Genomic DNA, 23,010 nt, shown 5'->3' with positions numbered 1-23,010 from the left:
TATTTATTTGTCTTTAATTAGCTGTAAGTGTTCTCCTTGCATAGTCACAGAACTGAACACCTGAGGAAAGGTTTTTCAAAAAATAAGTCTTTCGCTAATTGTGTGACTTGTTTACTTCACTAGCTAGCACACAGGATGACCTGTTCTTCATTACATTCGCAGTATTTAGACGCATTATTACAACAGTTTTGTATTAAAAATTCAACCTTACATGTATTTCTTACAGCTTCTGAACTTCTGTTTTGATACTCTGGTTGCAGTTTGTCGTCTTTCAGAGTATCCATGTTGTCCACACAGTGCAATGGTGTAAGTCTGGAAGTTAATTTTTCTTGATATTCAGAATTGAAATCATAGGAAAGTGAGTTGTTTCTCTTCAAGCTATTAATATGGTTTCTCAGTGTTTAAGCTGCTTAATTCTGTAACTATTAGTTGTTAGGTAAAGTTTTCAAGATCTTGTTTATGTTCCATGTGACTGATTTTTATCTTTATTGATATTCATTATTCCTTCCAGCCTGTCTCTTGAAATATATTAATTTCTTCTTGTAATAACAAGTTATCAGACCTACGTGCCTTGTTTTGGAAGTGCAAACGCATAGCTTTATTATCCCAGTGGGTTTTTTGTTTTTTTTTTTTTTTTCATTTGTAATTGTGGCTTAGATGCTCTTTCAGTATTGTGTCATTTGCTTTCTCAAAATACTACAGCAAAATTATGCTCATTATTTCCTCAGGTAGCAAATTGTTGGGGGGAGTGCGGGTGTGAATGTAGTTTTTATTCAGGTTTACCTTCTTAATCATATTTACCTCCACTATGAGTTAATTCCTTTTTCTTTCTTCTTTTGTGCCCTTCTGTTCATTCATTCTGGCTGTATATTGAATAACTCTTTCCGAGTTTGTTGATTGGGAAAAAACCCTATGCTTTCATTCTATTTATGCTGGAAAATAACAGTTTAAGAAATTGCACATCTGCACTAACATTCCTTACTGTAGTAGTATGGAGAGGGGATGGGGAAGTCTTCTGTTTCAAGAATTTTATCTTTCCAGTTTCAGTTGTTCTGGTAACAGCTGGGAAAAGTGTTAAAGGATATGTTGCAAGTTCTCAGTAAATTGAGCAGACTTGTGTATATTCTGATGTAGAACTAATATTTTTTTTTTTAGTATTTGAGCGTTTTAGGAATGAGCAGATACTGACCATAGCCAAGAAATACTGGAATTTTTACTTCATGGATAATTCTTTGCTATGGAAACTGTCTACATAGATAGGAAATCTTAAGAAATCCTTGCTATGCTAGTGTTAGTATTTATAGTTAGAAATATTACAGGGAAATACAGTTTAATGATGAATATGAGACTTCTTATGGGCAGTATTCATTGAACTGGTAGGATTATGCTTACTGTTATGATGTCTGCTTTTTTCAATATTAGGTGCCAAGTGTCATGAAGAACATGGAAAACCAAGAAAATGTCTACAACTGTTTTAAGTTTAAAGGTTGAATTGTGTCATAATCTTCATTTCAACTGTACCAAACTTACGCTAGTCTGATTAGAACACTGCTGTGAAAATGTTTCTGTTTTCTCTTGAGGGTCATTTCAGGATTTTAAAAGTGACTCAATAAATAAGAAAACACTTTCAGTAAACATTCATGTCTAACAGTAGTCCTTTATTATAGATTGCTGGAATGGGTTTTTCACTTCATTCTTGAGACTTGTTAAAAGATCATGTTTGTTCTCTTCTAAGTTTTGGTTTATCTACCCAAGTCCACGTATTCTCTTTTTGTGATACTATATTTAAATATTACTCTTGCATATTTAGGAGATTAGGTTTTAATTAATGTGGGATTTTTACAAATAACATATTAAACTTCGGGAAAACAAACATGGAGATAGTAACGTTTTCTAATGTGAGTGTGTTTTTTCCATACTTACTCAGGTAAACTGAGGTACATTTGAGGGTACAAGTTTACTGTGGCAGTATTGTTTACTTATTGCTTAGTATAATGAGGAATAGTGGTACTGTGCTTAACATATATAGTGTGACTCTGTGATTTTGAGCCTAACTCAAAAGCTTGTGATAAATGCTGTTTCTGCTGCTCTGCCTGGGGTGTCAAGTTATGGACAAACGTGAATGGTTAAGTATCTGCTAGCATTCACCGAAGTCCATAAAAGCATATTTCTATGTGTAAAGGCACAGCAGCAAAACATTCAATGTCTGGAACCTGAGGCAAAAGAAAGGTGAATTATGACATAGGAAATCTCACCTCTTTGTATGGTATCTTTTTTCTTCCCAAGTTTCTGAGCTTAAGTTTGTGACTAGCCAGTAAGAGGAAAAATCTATTCAGTGAAGAGTCTGCCTTCCTTTTATTTCTTTGGAAAACAGTTAGTTTCTGTCTGTAAAAGGGGACTTTGGGGGTGTCTTTTGGTAAGTGATCTTACTCTAGTCATGCTGATAAGCAATCTCCTTTGTTGGGGTTCTTTCATCAGACACTTGCAAGCACAGAGGTAGAGTCATTGTTAACAATGACAGTCGTTGAAGTTTCTCAGCAGTACAGTAGGAAAGGTTCTTTTCTGAGCTGTATAGGGATGGGAAAGATGACGCAAATCTGAGTTTGGGAAAAAAATACTTCTTAATCATTAAGTAAAAAATACATTTGTCCAAAGGTCTCCCAGGAAAAACAACCTGAAGGAATTTAATTTTTAGAAGATAATAGATTTTTCTGATCAAGTTAAGTTTCTATGAATGTAAACTGTTGTAAGTCACACATTTTGATTGGGGGGAGGGGGCAGGGGTGCAAGGGATAGTGACACTGGAACTTTTTAAGTGTGTATTGGTTGTTTTTACGATCCCACTGATCTCATGTGTACTTCTCACTTGATTATTTCACTGTATACATAAATGATGTCTATTTTTTATCTATCATCTTCAGTTTCCTGATGTTTAAGCCCTATTTTTCTTTTGGAGTTCAAGTAAACTGAGTCTTCATTTACTGTGTGCTACTTGCTGTCTTCTCCAAACTTTAGGAAGGGTTTACTGTAAGATGATTGGAACTGACCAGTAGCTCAAACATAGCTGTCTTAAGATTTCAGTAGCCTGTTGTACTATAACTCAATGTCATTATTCAGGCGCTCAATAAAATAGACATTATCGCTGTAGTTGCTTTTTGCTTTGTCTTATTACCTGTAGCTGAATCTGTCTTACGGTTTTTGTGGATACTACAGTTACAACATTCATAATTATTAGAGTAGAATTGTATAATAGTTATTTTAAGGGAAAGCTGCATGACATAAAGGTAAACACACAAATGTTAGCTTTGCAGTACACACTCAAATTGGAAACAAATCCAAGTAAAAAAAATTGGGAACTGTGGAGAGTTACATCATATGAAACTGTCATTTGGATAATGGCTCAATCCCAAGCACCTGTCTTTGTATGATATAATTCCTGTCATGCAGATTTTTATAATTAGGATCTGAAAATGTTGGGGAAAAAACAATCTTTGGATTTAACTTTTGTAGTTAAGGATATGTTTTTTTACTTGGCCATTGGCTTTTCTAAATGTACAGCCACTTTTAAACTGTTGTGGTTTAAGGCACTCTCTAGATACCTGCATGGTAGAGGACAAAGAAATGCCTGGAGATAGTATGCCAGGACTAGCCCTACCCCCCTTCCTTATCTGTAGTAGCAAACTGGTGTGTTAGATTTAGTGGAAGGCATAAAACAAAGCAAAATGAACTTGTTTAAAATGTCTCCAATTACATCATTGGGCTTTCAATCCACAGTTTAGGGGTAGACATCCAGATTTCAGGCTATAGTCTATCAGAGCCTTGTGCTGTTAATGACAGTAGTTTTAGTATTTTTTTGTGTAGTAATGTAGTAAGTTACAATGTGTGATTTCTCCAAGACCTTGAAATGATCTTGTTCACTACAGGGAGGCATGCTGGAAAGTGACAGAGCCATACTTTTATTAGTAAGAGTGGAATTTTGCCCTTATGATTAAACAGTGCTGTTTGATAAAGGTATATTAACTATATAGCATGCGTGCTCTTGCTAAAGTACCAATAGTTGCTTGGTAGAAATGTAATTTACGATATATCATCCTCAGCAATGTTTGTTAAGAAGGAAAAATGAATACTCTTAATAGCACTTGTTTATAGGCAGTAGACTTATTTTCATTTTCTCTGTTAAATTTGTACTGTGACCTCATCTAGTACTAGTTAAATGGTGGAAGATCTTTTATTTGCTTACAGACAGTATGAGAAAGGAACTTCATTTTAGTCTGGCATCTTACTTGTTACTTTTTGTAACAGGCCAGCTTTTTTCTGCAAGCAATGTTTTCATCATGTCCATATTGTGCTGTTTTTCCAGCACATGTGCAAACTATACAGGCTCTACTATCATGAATTATTGCCTTTATACAGAGGACTTAAGAAGGCTGTGGTGTTAAACTGAAAAGTTAGTCTCAAGTCTTAAAAGCTTTCTTTCTTGGGTTTTAAGTATCACTATCTTAATTCTGCTAAATGAGTCTTTCTCAACTTGGAAAGGGATTGCAGCTCTTCAGAAATCATTTGTTACTCCTTGATTTTTGTATATGTGCTGTGATGGCAGACACCAACACAGGAGGAAGAAAGCAATCTCTTATAAACCCTAGCAATTTGTAGGTAATACTATGTAAAATACTGCATAAAAAGTCACCAAGTTTCAGTGAAAAATAAATCAACCAAAATTTCTTAATTATGATTTAGCGAGCCATTAATTTCTTTTAATCTTACATTCCTTACTACATCTTGTCAAGAGAAGTGTATTGTCAAGAGAAGGGATGATGCCCACATTTCTTTCTAGATTTTTTGGTTTTGTAATTTAAAGGGAGAAACATTTTCAATTTCTTAGTTCATGTATCTCATTGAGAGTCTTAGTTCTGTTTCTCACTACATTGCATAGTTAGACTTTTTTTTTAACATGGTGCATGGAATGTGGACTTGAACTGTATTCACCACATGAATTTGATATACTGTGTTTGTAGGGTCAAATTTTTAAAGAACTGTTCTAAATGTGTTGCTACTGAAGTTAGTGGAAATGTAACAAATGCATGAAACCAAAGCTAAGTTAGAAGTGTGCTGAGTTGAAAAACCTAGTTTTAATCTTCATTGCATTTCATTGTCATTTTAATTGGAATATTGACTTTACTGGGAGCAAACTGGGGCCATGTGTGTGCCAAAACCTTGAACTTGATAGCATTCCAATCAAAAAGTCATCCAGTGCTTGTAGATTTACTTAATTATTTGAATTTTTTTTGAGAGAAAACTCTTGGAGGCTGTTTTCTCCATCTGAGATTAGTCAAATTCCTGGTGTGTGTTTAGATGAAAACTAAACTTTCAAAAGGATAGTAGGTCAGATTTTTATACTATGTTTCTTATATGCCCAAAGCACATTTAAAAACTTACACTTTTGAAAAATGTTGTCTGTGAGTTACTTCTTACTGTTACAGAGGTCGTAATCATTACTGTTGTTGGTTTTACTTTTCAAGGTACCCAGAGAATGGTATAGTAGAAATGGACACCAGTAATCTTCGACCACGAGCAAGAACCATTCTGAAATGGAGTGAACTAAAAGTGGGTGATGTGGTGATGGTTAACTACAATGTTGAGACTCCAGAAGAAAGAGGATTTTGGTTTGATGCAGAAATTACCTCTTTGAGAGAAATCTCAAGGACTAACAAAGAGGTTCATGCTAAAATTCTGCTGGGGTAAGATTTGTTTGACCAACTCATAAAATCTCTACATATCATATAAAGTATGTTTGTTGGGGTTTTTTTTGTATACTAGTCATCACTAGATTAAAATTAATGTCATACTTTGATTCCACAGCTGTCTGAGTCATGGAATTATAGTGCATGGTTTTTTATGGTGTGCAGACGTAGCTATAAATCAGAATTCTTACATTTCCTGAGATTGCTGGAGGCAACCATAAGGTTTCATGTATTAACTGTGATTCAAATTGATTAGAGTGTGTTTTTATTTATATTCCTTTATATGTTTTATACATTTATATTAACATATATATATTTTCAATTCTATTGAAAACTGAAAAATCTGTTTTCAGTAATTTTTGAGATAATTGGGAACCCCTAGGTCTCACTGAGTATTTGTCATCTCTGACAGTTTGAGAAACTCTCTGAACTGGCTAATGGAATTTTTTGAAGAGTGAAATATTTATGTGGGTATTACAGCTTCTGATAAGTAAAATGTGGAACTGTGGGACTAATGAGTTTTCATGTGGCTGAACTCACGCGAGTATTTTTGCTTTGTTTTCCTACTTCATTTAAAAACTTGTGTATAGTTCTTTAGGAGCAGTGTTTTGGTTTTTTTTCAGAAATCCATATGATATTACTGTCAGCAAGCTGTGTGATTGCCTTCTTAGGGATGAACAGATGACCAGTCTTTATTGGCAGTCCCCTTGAGGAATTCACTGTAACCTTCCTCCTCCTTCTCATTAGCTTTCCTCATTCCTTTAAGATTATGCTTTTCTGACACAAAAGAACTAAATGCAAATGGATCCCGTCTGCCACATCCATCCTTGCAGAAGAGGGGGGTGTATGAGTACTTATATGTTAGGAGTGAAACCGTTTCTAAAATGAAACTGGAACTAAAAAGACATTTCTTTTTACTTAAGAAATGATTGATTTAATGTTGGCATATCCTGCACTTACTCAGTCAGTAGTATCATTGTTCTGGGAGTATAGTTCTTAAAATGAATTGGAGTATTCGCTTATTAGTGTAGTTTTCTTTATGAGAGAGGAGAATTTTTGTATCCGTAGGAAGACATACAATGTAGGACATGGTTAATTGGAAGAGACACAGAGAAGACTTATGATCAGGTGCAGTTCAATATTTTGTGCAAAAAATGCAGTCATATCTAGTACCGGGAAATAGGAAAGACGTTGACTTGGTAAATCATGCAAGTAAATGAAAATCTGTTTTGTGGATGGTTGTTAATTTTAGAATAACAAGAGTTTTATTAGACAATGTCAGTGCATTATGGTGGTCTTGTATTAAGTAAAGCAGGCATATGGGCTTGGTTTGTAGGCAAAACCAAAAAAACCCAACCTTCAAATGTAAGGCAAAAAGAAATTGAGTAGATTGAATTATTAACTTGGAAGGGAGAAGAGATTAAGAAATGGAGGCCAGTCTAGAGAGATGAAGATTTTCATTGTAATGCATGTAATATTTGTATGGCATTTGGTGATTCAGAGATGGACTTCATGACCTTCTACAAACAGAACTGTCCAGATATCAGCTTACATGAAGTTCAAATGTCTGTTGATAACCTTACTTAAAACTGTTGTCTGCATGGATTCTTTCAGAGCTTTTCCCATTTATTAAAATATGATAATCAAAATGTGTTTTACATTGGCAAAAGCAAGCACGTGGCGGCTAATAAAAAATTCTGTTCTTGCTGGATGGAACTCTATAGGATAGTCTTTTTTTAATCTAAATAAGCTGATAGTTATGCTTCAAATTTGAAGATGCCAGCTTCAGACACCATGGGTACTGTGGCAAGTACCATGGGGTTCCCCATAGTGTTGACACTTACTATCCTCTGAAAGGAGTTGGGGAGAAAAAGGCACAGTCAACAAGTATCTTATTCTAAGAAGGTGAATTTAAGTCCATTTTTCAAATGGAATTTTATTTCAGTGAATTTTGTTCCTGACTAAGATTTCAGGTTTCATTTATATGTCGATAGATTGTATACACAGTAATCAACTAATTTGCAGAAAGTAAGGCTATCTGAGCCTGCCATTTCTGAAATTTATCAAGGAATAATTCTGTATCACCTGTGCTACCTAAGTCATTCCTCTCAGCAGTAGAAGTACAAGCTAAATCTGCTAGTATTCATAAACTTGTGCAAGAATCATGCTGCTGCAAGAATCACTTTACATTTCAGGTATGTTCATTTGCAAAATAAAAACCAATCTCTTAGTGTTTGAATGTTTATTAATATATATTAACACACTAATATAAATATATAATACAGTACACAATATTAATTAGTTTAGAATTATGTTATTGTTATAATATTTAGTTGATAATAATTAATATGGAAGTATTCAATAATTTAAGATATTATAGATATGTTATCATGAGTTCTTACCATAATGTTAGCATTAGTTAATTGTTTTAAATAAAGGTGAAATCTGTTTTGAATGCTTTATGAGTTTATGTTAGTGATTAATTGATTGTATTTTAATGACTAATTACTTGTGTACTACTTAAGAACAACCTTAGCAGGCAGTAAAGGGAGGCAGGATTTCTTAGGGTTGCTTCAGATGTATTCATGGCTTGGACTTTTTTCCCTTTCTGGTATTATGTCAAAACAGGCTCTGTATAAAACAGTTTTGTATGCAATAGTTGAATGTTTGATTTATTGATCTTGATTGCTTTTGACAAATATTTTGTGAAGCTGTTGGCACAATGGCAGGAAATAACAAGAACATGTACTGTTTGTGGTAATGCTTTGGAGCTGGTAGAACACACGATGAGCACTTCTTTTTACTGTATCTGTTGACATGCGTGTTTGTTAGGTGTTACATTTACTAATGTCTCAGTCATAACCTGAAGGAAATGTCCTGTACAGTCTGTCATCATTAGTTTGTCTTTTGGGAAACGGATACCCATTAGAGAATATTATCAAAGAGAGGAGTGAGACTGAACAGAGGATAAAAAGACATCATTATACAGAAGAATTGACCACATGTTAATAATTCTCATTTATACTGTATTTGCATTGCAACTGAAATTTGTCATTGCAGGATGTCTAAAACCTATCCAAACTGGAGTTACTGTGTCTCAGATACAAATACTAGGGAAACAGCGGTGCTTTGACCATGGAATGAATGTACATGGGCCTAGGACCACAGGTTTCCCATGACTGTGTGCATGCTTACAGTTCAGTATGGTCTCTATGTGTGTGGTACCTCTGAACTGATTTTAACTAAATTCGGAGGGTGTACCTCCATTTTTGAACATCTTCTGTTTTTCTTTTTTGGGAGTATATGCTGTTTCATGATGAAAGCAGTTATTTGTAGTCCAGAGTAATACGACTTGTTGCCTTTGCAGTTTAAAGGGCATGTATCAAATGCCTATTACTGGTGGGTAGTTGTGAGGCAAACTGTTCACAATTTATTTTAACATTGGAGCTGGCTGACATGATTAAAGTCACCACACCAAATCAAACCGAAGTAGTTCAAATGGTGCTTTGTGTTTTCTCTGTGCTAGACTTCAAGATACAAAAAGATTTTGTCTCTTTTTTTCAAGAGGCAAAATCAGCTCTTACTTTTCTTCAGTCAGCCTTTTAAAGTTTGAGTTCAGCAAGGACTCTGTCAATACCAAGACTTGTATTTTGTTTAAGCTTTTGGAGTTATACAAGAATATCAGAAAAATCTGTTTACTCTGCAGATTTTATACCTCTTTGACTAAGTGCATATTTAATGAATTTGAGGTCTTTACTCAAGCAGTGGTAATAGAAAGTAATAGAAAGGGTCCTAAATTTTCAGTTTTATTTTTGTCATCTTTTAGTTCTGCAGGTTTTTGTGTGAGGCTTCCTGCTCCCAAAAAGGAAGGATTGTTTTGTTTTCAGATCAATCTCTCTAATTTTAAAATATGCTTATTATGTTTTTCTGTGTAACCTGCTGGATCTGGGACTTGCCTTCCTCATTTTAACACAATTTCTGCTTTTTATTTTGGGTTTTGTTTTTTTTTTTTGATAGGATACATTCCTGTTTAACTTCTTTTAGACTCCTTCTATTTTTGTCTGGCATGTTTTTGTTCCCAAAGTGCAGTATGATGTTTTTACACAGTCTTTATGCTACCTGTACAAATTTTACTTTTAGTTGCTCCTTTTACTTCTTTTGAAGAAGTTTTTCCCATTTATATTTAACTTCTGATTTTCGAGTCATACATAATACTTGTTTTTACAGCTTTGCAAACGTACAGAATTTAAACACGTTACAGAATAGTGAACTAACAGTGAAACAAGTCTTGCACATTGTTCTGGATGCTTTCAAAGAGTTCTTGTGCTTCTGTGGATTTGTATCTAGCTGGTCCAAAAAAAATGTTGTTGGCAGTTGTACTTTGTTTTGACACTTAGAAAAACAACAGTACCATACTTCCTATCCCTCTCAGTATGTATTGTGATAATCAACATGTCACAGTTGTTTTCATAATTTGTAGGTGCCCAATAGTGTAGTTCTCATACTGTGTTTCTTCTTTTAGGCCTGGAATTTCTGTCTGTGTGGTTTATCCCTTATTGATGCCTGTATACTTTTGTGGTATAATTTTCTACCCAAAATAACTTCCCAGTTTATTTTTTTTAATGTAGCATCTTTGACTGTTGCTGGTTGATCTGGGAAGACATTGTTTTGCTGATATGTGGAATATTAAGAAGATTTACTTGGAGCCATTTTTTAAAATAGCTTTCATGCTGTATCAGCAGGTATCCTAGTAATAAGAATTCTAATTGCTGAAGAACTCACCTGCAGCTTTCTTGCACAGACGTAAAAATGGCATATTTCTTCTAGGCAACAAAACTTCTGAAAGGGTGAATTCGTGTTTCCCTCTTTCCTCTTCTTATGACTTCAGTGGAGCTGGTCACCCCCTTTGAAGAAAAGACCTCCTTTTGAATCAACGCAACTGTTTCAAATAAAGATAGATTCTGATTGTCCAAGAAGCCTGCTGGGATTTTTCATGGTGATTCTGTAGACATGATGCCTAGAACTTCTTAAGCACTTCTGTGAACTGCTTTTTCCTAGCCTCTACAGCTAGAGATGGCTCTTTTTGTGATACACAGCCTTAGGTAATAATCTTGCAATTCTTAACAGGAGTTACTCTAATAACAGGAAGAGTATTTTGGATCCCACTTAATTATCCTGTTGGACAAAAGAACTCATGTTTGGGGTGGGGTGGGGTGGGGTGTGTGTGTGAAAAGAATGATGTGTTTGAACATAAGAAGTGAAGTTTACTGGAAATCAAACTGTTTATTTTTAAATTCCAGATTAGGTTTTTGATCTTGCTTCAGTTGTGATTTCATTCTTGAGGAAAAACTCAGGAATTAGAAGATACAATGGTCATGAGGACAGAATATTATTAAAGAGACTTTTGAGTAGCATACAGTGCTGCCTTTTATGCAAAAAAAAAAAAAAGGCATCTGGGGTGCAGGACAAACTGCCCAGAAGGTATTGGAACACACTGTCAGCTGCTGGGACTGGAGAAAGATTGGTCCACTGGGACTGGAGAAAGGTTGGTGTCCAGGATCTGTTGTTTTGGTCAAATGTGAGAGGCAGAAGAATGAAGAGCTATATTTGACTGAGAATAGTTCATGAAGAGAGCACGAACAGAGTGAATCCTTTAACCACTCACTGTGGTAATTGTCCTCTCCACCAAGGTCATAAATGAGATAGAGTACCTTGGTTCAGCACCTACGAAATCAAAAGCAGCAAGTTTAGAAAAAACTGAAAGAGTACATTGTGAAGGGTATTTGGCAGACTTGTTATTACAGATACCCTTTTCATGTTTCCTCTTTCTCCGTTGCCTTCTATCTCTATGGACAAAAAGTGCCATTTTACAAACACTCCCTGAATAGTTATAATGGCCAGGTTCTACACAAACCATAGCTATTCCTTCATGCACTTTATTTTCCTGCATGCTTTGTTTTCCTGCTATACAGAGGACAAATCTTCAGGACGTTCCATTCTGCAGAGAGGAGTGGAAGGATTACAGTTTTAAGATTGCTTACCCATAATTATTTTTCTTACATGGAAGAACTATTTTATCTCTTGATACTTCCCTCTTCCCAATTCTTAAAGAGAAAGCATAAAAAGTAATTTATTTGTCCTTTGTGCCATATCCCTGCACATTGCCTGTTCTTAACAGACAGTATGGAGAAACTGATATTTGATAGTTTCAGTTTGCTTTCCCAAAATGGAGGGAAAGTAGACTAGGTGCTTGTAATTCATGTTGAGTGTTTTGGACTGTGAATATACTGTTCTTTTGTCTTGATATTTCAAAATTTGAGCTGCAAACCAAGTGTACCTTACTAGAAATAGTGTTATTTCTCAAGCTAAGAAGCCCAGTGATGTAAGAGCTTCTCAGTCATGCTGGTGAAAGGGTAAGACTGGAGGACAAATCTTCCCAAGAGAAAGGAGCAGGCAAATCCTGTGGATCAAAACCTGGTTAATTGCACAGCTCATGTCAACAGGCTTTTGGCTTTTAATACCATGGGGCCCATAACTGGGTTCCCATCTGTCCCTGAAAGTCCTTGATCCTCAAGTGGGACGAGAGCATCTATGCCAACAGGCTGGCCAACCTGGTGAGTAGAGCTTTGGGTGGTGAAGGGACATTATGACCCATGGTTAAGAGAGGCATTGGCACGTGCATAGAAAGCAAAGTGCACAGAGTGTTGGGAGCAAGAGGGATCTTCGGACTGGTAAAAGAGGGATGCCCATCTCATAGTGCATGTGTGGAAATATGTACAGCCTGGGAAACAAGCAGGAGGAATTCGTTCTGCACATAGTCACAGAACTATGCCATTGTTGGCGTAGTGAAGGCACGATGGGACAGCTCAGATGACTGGAGTCAGAGGTAGATGGATACAAACTGCTCAGGAAAAGCAAAGATAAAGAGGGCAGGGCTGCCATGACATGAAGAAGTTTGGATATAGGGAGGTCTTCAGTGGAATGTCAACAGTCTGGTTGAGAGCTTGTGGATGAGGATGGGAGAGGCTGAAAAGGATGACATTGTGGTGGTGGTTTACCCAGTCAGGTGAGGAAGAGGACAAAGCCTTCTTTAAAAGTCTCTGAATCACAGGCACTGATTTTCATGGGGGACTCAAATTCCCTTACATCCGCTGGCAGGATAACACTGGAATGCAAGCAGTTAAGAAGCGATCTGGAGGATGTTGGGGATAACTTCTTAATACAGGTACTGGATAGGTCAGCAGGGTGGTACACAGCTGGATCTGCTGTTTATAATCAACAACTGCCTGGGGATCAGATGATCAATGGTAGCCTTGGCTATGCTGACTGTGAAGTAGTAGATACTAAGATCCTGATGGAACTGAAGAAGGAGAGTAGCTGAGCATAGACTCTGGAATTTAGTAGAGCAGACTTCAGTTTCATTCAAAGAACTGATTGATGGGATTGCATAGGAGGCAACTGTGAAGGATAAAGGAGCTCGGCAGAGCTGACAGATGCTTAAGGACAACCTCTTCCAAATGCAAAGATGGTTCATCCTGACACTCAAGAAATTAATAGATGTACTGGGAGACTGGCAATGCTGAACAGGAAACTCATGACTTAGCTCCAATGCAAAAGGTCAGTATATAGGAGTTGGAAATGGGCAGTGTAAGAGGGAGAATTTTGAACATGTAAGGATGGTGTTATGAGAACCAGCGCTCATCTAGAGTTGACACTTTTAAGAGACATTGAGGGCAACGCAGAGAGCGTTTACCATGACTGTAGCAGTAGAAGGCTGAACAAGGGAAATAGGGATCTACTGATGAAAAAGGCAGGTGATTAGTAGCAACAGACACTGTCTTCATTGCCTTACTCTTCATTGACAAGCTCTGTCTGGTAGCTGTGCCTAGTGAAAGCATTCAAGGAGTGTCCTCAGCAGTGGATGAGGACTGAGTCAAGGAGTGCTTGCAAGACCTTGACCAGTGCAAGTCCATGGGACCAGATGGGTTGCATCCAAGTATGCCAAGGGAACTGGCTGATGCTGTAGTGATGCTCCCCTGTACTATATTTGAAAAGTCATGGAGATCAAGGAGTTCCCTGACAACTGGAATGCAAATGTTGCATTCATCTTCAGAGAGGGCAGTCAACCTTATTTCAGTCTGAGCAAAACCTTGGGACAGTCCTCTTGGAAGTGCTGGCCATGTGAAGAGGATTTGTAATGGCCAGGGTGGATTTGTTTCAAAGAGCAAATCATGCCATAGAAGCTTGACTGCCTTCTGTGATGAAATGATTATCTCTGTGGCCAAGGGGAGAGCAACAGATGCCATATACTTCAACTTGTAGCAGGTCTTTTGTCTGTGTCCTATAATATCCTATCCCAATTAGGATGTTGTGATCTGGGTGGATGGGCAATGAGGTGGGTTTAAAAAAAGGTAAGATTGAATGATCAGGCTCAGAGGATAGTGGTTAATGGGTTGTACACTACCTGGAAAGTGATAACAAGCAGGGAACTGCAGGGGTGTATCCTGGGACCTGTACTGTTCAATATCTTAAGCAACAGCGTGGCAGTGCAGTGCACTATCACCAAGTTTGTAGAGACACCAAATTGATGGAAACTCATGGGTAGTACTGCCAGTCGGAGGGACCTGAACAGGCAGGAGGAATGGGCTGACAGGAGCCTCATGAAATTCAACATGGATAAATGCAGAATTTTCTTGCATCTGGGAAGGCAGAGCCCCTTGCAGCAATACTGGTTGGGAAGTAGCTCTGATGAGGAGAATCTGTGTGTCTTGGTAGACGGTAAGCCGAACATGAGCCAACAGAATGTAATAAAGGCTAATGATATTCAAGCTGTGGGAAAAGGAGTATAATCAGAAGACTGGCGAAAGTGATTTATTCCCCTTTACTAAGCACTAGTTAGACTGCATCACGAATACTAGATTCCACCCACGCCCAAATATCTCCCTGCCCCAACGCACAAAAGAGAGATACATAAAGTAGAGTGAATTCAGCAAAGGGCTGCTGAGATGTTTGCAGGAGCACAGTGGTACATGGCAGGCAGACATGAGATGGTGGACTTAAATTGTGACAAGAGAGGGGGAGAAAATTGCTTCTTTGGATTGCATTCAGTAGCTTAACTTTTAAATTACTTAATTGTTACGTGTTAAAGCATTAATTGCTTTAACAAAAAAAGTGTAGGTACCAAGTGGTAAAATTTGGAATCTTTGGGGTTTCATAACCATTTCGTAATTACCGTAAGATAAAAGTATCTTTTGAAGGTGAAGAATGGGTTGACTTGGATCTTGAGGTTTTTGTTTGTTTTCCCAGAACATAAACTATATCTTCAGTATTTGTAACACTACCCTTTCTCTAATAAACATGCAGACTTGGAACCACAGAGTCTTTTGACTTGCTTTCTAGAGGGTGACTTTCAGAAGTGTTTTAAAACTTAGTTGTTCCCACTGAGGGAAGTTATTCCAAACAGAAGAGGAAGGAAGAGAAGAAAACAAACTCAAGTGCAAAAAGGCAAAGAGTGGGGGGGGGGGGGAAATTGGTGGTGAGCACAATATTAGGAAAAGCATTATGAAAATAAATAAAAAAGGAGTGGTGTTGAAGTACATGTATACATCTAAGAGAGTCATTGAGGATAGAAAAGAGCTCTTGAGACTGCTTAAGCAGGGTCAGGTAGAGTAGATTGCCTGGGATTATGTCCAGTTGGGTTTTGGATATCTTTATGGGTGGAGACTCAACAACTTCTCTGGACAATCACTGTAAAAAGGTATTTTGTGCAGTCAGGGAATTTAATGTGTTTCTCTTTGGGCCTGTTTACCTCTTGTCCTCGCAGTAGACACTAGTGAGAAGAGTCTGGCGCCCTGTTTGTACACAGGGATAAGAGCTCTCTTCTCCATATCAAAGATGTTCCAGTCCCTTAATAATTTTTTCTAGAACCAATCCTGTAAGCCCATGTCTGTCTTACCCTGGGGACCCCACACCTGGCCTCACCAGTGCTGAGTAGTTAACCTGAGGAATGTTAACCTTCCCTCTACCTGCTGGCAATGCTCTTCTTGATGCAGTCCAGGAGGCTGTTGACCTTCTTTGCTTACGAAGGCACATTGCTGGTTTATGGTCAGCTTGTTGTTTATAAGTACCTCAAGGTCTTTCTCTACCAAGCTGCTCTCCAGCCAGCTGGCACTCAGCATGTACTGGTGCATGCTCCCTATGTGGAGGACTTTGCGTTTCTCTTTGTTGAACATAATGAAACTCCTCTCTGTCCAACTGTCCAGGTCACTCTGAAGGGTGGTACGTGCATGTGATATTGGTGGCTGCTTGTGGTTTTGTATCATCTGTGAACTTGCTGAGAGTCCACTCTGTTCCCATCATTTCAGGTCATTCATGAGGATGTTAGTACGGCCCCAGGGTCAACCCCTGGCGTGCTACAGACTTGCCTCCAACTAGACTTTGTGCCATTCGTCATAATCTTGTGGATTCAGCCAGTTTTCAGTCCTCCTTGCTGTGCACTTACTTAACCCATACTTTGTAAGCTTATATGTGAGGATGTTATGGGAGACAGTATCAGAAGCCTTACTAAAGTGCATGTGAACATCTGCTCTTCTGTCATCTTCCAAGCAAGTCACCTCATTGTAGAAGACTGTCAGGGTGGTTAAGCATGATTTCCCCTTTGTAGGTCTATGCTCATAATTCCTGATCACTTTCTTGTCCTCATATCTGGAAATTATTTCCAGGATTATTTGCTCCATCATCTTCCCAGGGATTGAGTTGAGGCTGACCCGTCTGTCAGAAGATCTTCCTTCCTGAAGGTAGGAGTGACATTTGTTCCCTTCCAGTTCTTAGGAGGGTGACTCAGTTGTCATGACCTTTCAAAGATGACTAAGAGTAGCCTTGTCCAGATGTAAGGCAGCTCCCTCAGGCCTCACGGGTACAAGCTGATAGTCCTTATAGACTTATATATGTCCAGTTAAAGTGCTCCATAACCTAATCCTCCTCCACTGAGGCTGTCTTCCTTGCTCCAGGCATTCCCTCTGCTCTCAGGGGCCTAGGATTCCTGAACATTGGTCTTACCAGTAAACACTGAGGCAAAGAAGGTGCTGAGTACCTTGTCCTTTTCTGTGTTTATTATCAGCAGGAGCCCTGCTATATTTAGCCCACATTTCTCTAGTTTCCTTTCCTGTTTTTATAGTTGCAGAATCCTTCCTTGTTGCCCTTCACATCTCTTGCCAGATTCAAATCAAGGTAGACTGTGGCTTTCCCAAACCTTGTATCTACACAATTGGACAGGAATTCTACTGCCCCTGGTCACCTGCCCCTGCTTCCACCTCTTACACACTTCCTTCTTACGTCTTTAGTTTAGTCTGGGAGCTCCTTGCTAATCCATGCAGCCTTCCTGCTGCCTTTGATTTCCTGCACATGGCAATAGATCTTTCTTGAGCTTGGAGGAAGTGGTTCTTAAATATCACCCAGCTCTAGTGGACCCTTCTGCTCTCCAGGGTTGTATCCTGTGGGATTTTTCCAAGCAGATCTCTGAAGAGATTACAGTCTCCTGTCCTGAAATCCAGGGTTGTCTTGCTTTTTACCTTACTCCCTCCTCTGAGGATCCTGAACTTCATAATTTCATCATCATTGCAGCCAACTGCCCTGATTTTCATGTCCCATGACCAGTTTTTCCTAGTTTGCAAGTATTGTGTCTAGCAATACTCTCCTTGATCACCTGTGTCAGGAATTTATCATTGCACTCCAGAAATTTCCTAGGTTGTGTTCTGCTCTGTTGGCCTTCCAGCAGATACCAGGGTGCTTCAAGTTCCCTGTGAGAACCAGGGCCTGTAAACATGAAACTTCTAATTGTCTGAAGAAGGCCTCATGTGCTTATCCCTGATTAGGAGGTCTATAGCAGGCACCTACTACAGTATCACCCCTGTTGTTCTGTCTGCTAATCTTGACCTGTAAGCTCTTGACTGGCTCCTGACCTGTCCTCACATAAGGGGCAACTCCCTCTCATTGCCTTTCTAGCCTGTCCTTCCTGAAGAGCCATTTATCACAATATCCATATATATCAATATCCATTTATCACAGCACTCCAGTCATGTGAGCTATGCCACCATGTCTCTATGATTCCGGTGAGGTCATGAACCTGCAGTAATTACACAGACTTCTGTAATTCCTCGTTTGTTCCCCATGCTGTATGCATTGGTGTATAGGTGTTTCAGGGAGGCACCAAAGTGTGCTGATTCCCCAGAAAGAGCATGAGAGCTTTCCCTGTAAGGCTCCTCTGCTGGCACTTCCTTCTTTACCTGCTTACCCTTCAAGTGGTTGCACTTCTGCCTTTTTTTTTGTTGTTGTTGATTGCTATGTTCCTTCTTGTCTGATCACCCCAAGCCCTTTGCTTGCCTACCCCATCCACAGTTTCCTCACTTGGCTGTTGAGGAATCTCTCCCAACAGTTTTACCCAAAAGTCTGTGAACATTTGTATATATCTACATAAAAATGAATAATAATGGCATCATCACAGATTCCAAACATACACATAAGGTGTAGAAACGCTGTATTACCATTATGCAATAGCCATTGGGCACTTAAATGGAGCATTTAATATCATGTACTGGTGAAATTGGACATCGTGGCACATGTATTTGATGTAATTTTTCTGAAGAGAATTGGGCAATATAAGGATTGAAGACATTTCAAAATAAGCAGCTGCCCTCTAAATGCCAAATTAATTAGGAGTTTTTTGCTCTGTAGGTCACTGTATACTTTCTGACTTTCAGGAATTGTTGGTGAGATGAGATTCATCCTGTTCTGAGCAGGAGCATCCCTGGATGCTAAGCTTTAATGAAAAAGTAATGCTGTCGTGTACATTCAAGCTTTGATAATCCATTCATTACTAACTTTCTTGGCTAGAGATGTGGTTTTGGCCTTGTTTGAGATCAATTCTCATTTACCTTTGGTTCCATATGAAACATTCTATGGGAAATGTCTTTGTGTTTACTATTTTATGGTGGATACCTTCAGATCTTTTTTTTTCTTGTTTTTTTTTTTTTTGTTGTTGTTGTTTTTAAAGCACATTTATTTATTTATTCACTTAGTATTATTTTCATTATTGTACAGCATACTTATCATGTTTCTGTGTTTTCAAAATTCTTCTTTGCTATGGTTTGTTTTCTGGAAGGTCTTTCCATCCTGACAGTATCCCTGTTGAGTTTTTGTTCTGAAGGGAGGTACTCCTTCTCATGTCTTTGTTTTTGAATTGAGATTCTCACTTAATCCAGCTAGGTACACAGATTGGTCTCCTATAACTGTGTCTAAGCTCATGATAAGTGTGTGCTGCATCTGCTGTCAGAATTGTAACATGATGTAAAATCTGGATAGAAGCTTTTAACATTTTCTAGTAAGAATCGCCCGTTTGTAGCTCTGCTTCTTCCTAGCGTAAAAGAGCTTATTGACTAGTCCAGACCCCTGGAATGATGTCTGGAGCAGACGCTTTGCATTGTTATGAGTCTTGCAGTTCAGTCCACAAATACATAGAGAAGTGGGCTGAGCTTAGGCAATGCCCTGTGATGCCGAACACAGCTCCTGTAGCTTTGTTTTTCACATATGAAGGAAGCCTTTGGGGTTCCATCTTTGTGGGTCTTCAACCAGCTCTTTTTACCTGGTTCTTTGTGGACATTAGGTCAAGTAGGAGTTAACATCTGCATGTTCGAGCCTGGATTTGGAAACTGGATGCCCGTTTAGCATGGCGATAGTGCCAGCCACAAGCTTAACCGAGTTCAAGAAGGGAGCAGTTGTAGTCAGTCATTGCAGGTCGTGCCCTCTCCCCTGTTCGAGCCGGTGGCTTCCCTGCAGTACCATGGACAGGTCCCCAGGCGCCGCACGGTCGGCCACCGGCGGGTCTCCAGTGCTGGTCCTGCTGGGTGGGTTGGAAGGATCAGTCTTCATTCGTTCCCTGCCTTTTACTCTGCCTCCTCAGTGGACTTCATGGCACAGGGCAGAGTCATGCTCCTGAGCTACCATGGTAGATGGATTATTAGGATCTGACAGTGTGACTTGCTAATCTCTCGGGCCAGTGCTTTCCCCATTTCCCAGGTTCGAAGTTTATGCTTGCTTTTCTAATGTTCATCTCCTTTACAGATCCCAGGCTAAGGAAAAAAGGATAGCCCCTGCATCCAAATCTCTGCTTCCAGAGTCTGGCACCATGAACTATAATACATTGCTTTGTAAATGCATCAAGCATTACACCTACCACTGAGGTTTAAAAAAGTAATATCCTGGCTGGCTTGTGTGTGTACCCACAATGTGAATTTGTAGTTTTGGGAGTTGGGGGTGTGTGTGTTTTGTTTCCTTTGTTTTGTTTTTAAAGGCTTTAACAATTCATATTAGATTAAGACGGTTTTGATAGTAAGGTGTTCAACATATCCTGGGAAATAGGAGGGGGGTTAATTTATTTTTTTTAGTCTTAGCACTATATATGTAGTAATAAAATCTTTGCATAGCTGAAAATTTGTCTTATGTCTTTGTCGTTATAGTGGCTTGTGTAATAAAAATAAATAAAGCTGAATTAAAAGCACAGCTAATACTGTCCCATTTTGTAACTGCATTTGTATTTTCATGATAAACCAAATGGGTGTGGAATATTCTGAAAAAATCTTGAAAATATTGTCTGTTTTTCTGCTTCCATACAACACAAAATAAAAGAACCTCTATGTAAATTCCGTGCAACCTAGCTGGATTTGGTCAAATTATCAATGTAGTATGCTATCATTGTGTGGGAGGATTTTGTAATTTACCTTTAAAACAAGCCTGTTAAAAATCAAATCTCCAGTCATGTTTGGTGAGGGTTGTAATTGTTTTATGGGTGTGTTTTAGCCTTTGTTTCATTCTGTGTAGACAATGTGTGTTTGCAGTTTGTTGAAACTACAGTTTAGCCTGAGTCATAGTTCATGTTTAAATGTAAAGCAACCAGTAGTAATTTTCACGTTGCAATATTTTATATCAGATTGAGATGTTTTCCATTTAACATCTTTTGAAATATGCATGCTGTTACCCATATTTGCTTTAACTTCAAAACATTCTTTTGGCTGATAGTGACTTTGAATATATTGACGTGAACGTCACAACATAATTCTGTTTTTCAAGAGTAGATTTCTGTAGAGATTATTTGTTGCAATAGCACATAATTAATTCTCTAGCCTAATGATTTTAACGTATTTCTTTGATTCAAATACTGGATATCTTTTAGGAAAAACTTAGTCTGAAAGTTACTTTCTGAGTGCCCTTATCCCAAAGGAAAAATAGGAGATGCCCAAAAGAGAAGGGATGTCTACCAGGACCTAATATGTGATACAGAAATTATGAATTCCATCTATTTTACCAGCTCCATCTAGATGTGGGAATAGTATTGCTTATGTCAGTAGGATTGCAGTGCTATGAGAGAAAAACATGCTTCTACCAATTGTTACCTCCATGCAACTGAATTTATTTTTTTTATTTTGAGAGTTCTGTGTTTTCTAGTATTAATTAGAGGAGTTGTTTTATTTAACTAATTATATTTAAAAAAAGTTGCACTTTAACACTTCGAGGTTGAGATAATATACATGTGATTTTTTGTTATAAAGTTGATGATAAAAATCCATGCTTCTGCATACTTCACAAAAGCTTTTTGCTGTGGTGCCTTTTAGAATGCTAACATCATTGAACCAACTTGCAAATCTTTGCATGGTATCTTTCAAGAAAACAATGTGATAATCATTGTAGTTAAAAGTCATTTTAGTAGTTTAAATTGGCACCAGTGGAATTTACTCCTAATAAATATTCTACTGAGCTCAGGTTTGGCTCGTTTCTCAAAGGTATGGATAGCAGTAACACAAGTGTCTGTAGATCTGTGAGTACAGCTTTATAGTGTTTTGCACCTTCCCTCTTGTCTCAAGACTGTATGCAGAGAATTACATGTGATGAAAAGTTTTGGTTTTTTTTTTTTTAAACAACTACTTCCTAAATTTCTGGGGAAAATGGAGTATAAAAGAGGGTAAATTAAAGTAAAACAGCTCTAAACAATTAGGCAGTGTAGAGAGAAGGGAGGAGATGTTGCAAGTTTTTCCTAGATGCAGTTTTGCTCGTAATAGGGATAGTGTATTTAGACTACACACACACTGAAGATTTGCAAGATGCAAAATTGGGGAAAAAAACCACTCTGCAAATACACTGAAATTTATCTGAAGTGTACTGGAATTTGAGAATATTTCTGTATCCCATGACATGGGTAAAATCATGTTTGTAGCTGCTACATTGAGACTGTCACTATTGTTTCTTGACAAGGTTTTAACTTAATTAATAAATTATGCTTTAAATTTTCTGTAGATGCACATGTATGCTTACTAATATCCAACATGTTCAACTTTATGACTATTGACTTTTCTGTACAGATTTGCTTAAATTTTAAAGTGTGCTTGTTTATTTTTTTATCTTTTGCTTTGTAAGCATACAGATATAGAAACCAATACACCTTTTTTATATGAATATAGAATTTCATGTTACTTAGGTGAAAGAAAGCATAATTCTATATTTTGGTTTTAAAATACGTTCACTACTTTGAGTTATGTTAGAAATAAGTCCTAGAGCTATCAAGCTGGATAGGCAGGCAAGCAGTGTATAGCTAAGGAAGGTCCTAATGTAACTAGATTTATAGCATTAAAGAGTGTCAGGAGATTTGTTTTGTTTTGTTTTGAATTTTAAATAATCTAGGACTAACAGAAAGTATAGGGCAGGTAGGAAAAGACTCTCCAAGGTACAGAAAATAAGCAGGGAAAACTTGATGCTCAGTCTGTATTTGTTAATTTGGTTTTCCTGCCAGAGATTATGTTTACAATTTGTCCTTTCTATATTTGAATGTATAGTGCTTTTATGACTGTGAATTAATGGGTATGTGTTATAGATAATTTAATTCTGCATGCTACTGCAGAAGAGAGAAGCTTCCACTCTCACCTTCCCTGCAGAGGTGTACTGGCACCCACAGTCCTTTTAGAGGGACAGTTTTTCTTGGGAGTGCTCTTCTATCTGTTTCAGCACAATTTTCTAGTTAAATAGTTTGCTTTAAACCAAACCTGGAGATTGTGCCTTAAGTAGAGCTGCAGATTTGGTAACAGCTGGAGGAATTTAAATGCTGTATCCATTCACAGACTGGAAGTGTTTCCATAACCTTATGTTGTCAGAGGAATATTCTGTGGTAACTGAAGCTGGTGTCCACCTTTCTAGTGCGGGTGGTTGGACCATGCAGTCTCATCCA

The 23,010-nt window shown here is 37.9% G+C and overlaps 1 protein-coding gene across 2 annotated transcripts in view; it reads left to right on the top strand.

Annotated features, from left to right (window-relative positions):
• The window catches only part of UHRF2 (ubiquitin like with PHD and ring finger domains 2), a 91,568-nt gene that overhangs the window by 29,955 nt on the left and 38,603 nt on the right, over positions 1-23,010 (top strand). For both annotated transcript variants that reach the window (XM_030005688.2, XM_030005687.2), the window contains exon 4: positions 5,520-5,738. In XM_030005688.2, coding sequence (XP_029861548.1) covers positions 5,520-5,738 — 219 coding nt within the window. The remainder of the gene's footprint in view (positions 1-5,519; positions 5,739-23,010) is intronic.

Source organism: Aquila chrysaetos, chromosome Z (assembly GCF_900496995.4).
Source record: "Aquila chrysaetos chrysaetos chromosome Z, bAquChr1.4, whole genome shotgun sequence".
Lineage (NCBI taxonomy): Eukaryota > Metazoa > Chordata > Aves > Accipitriformes > Accipitridae > Aquila > Aquila chrysaetos.
This window is presented reverse-complemented; position numbering and strand designations above follow the sequence as displayed.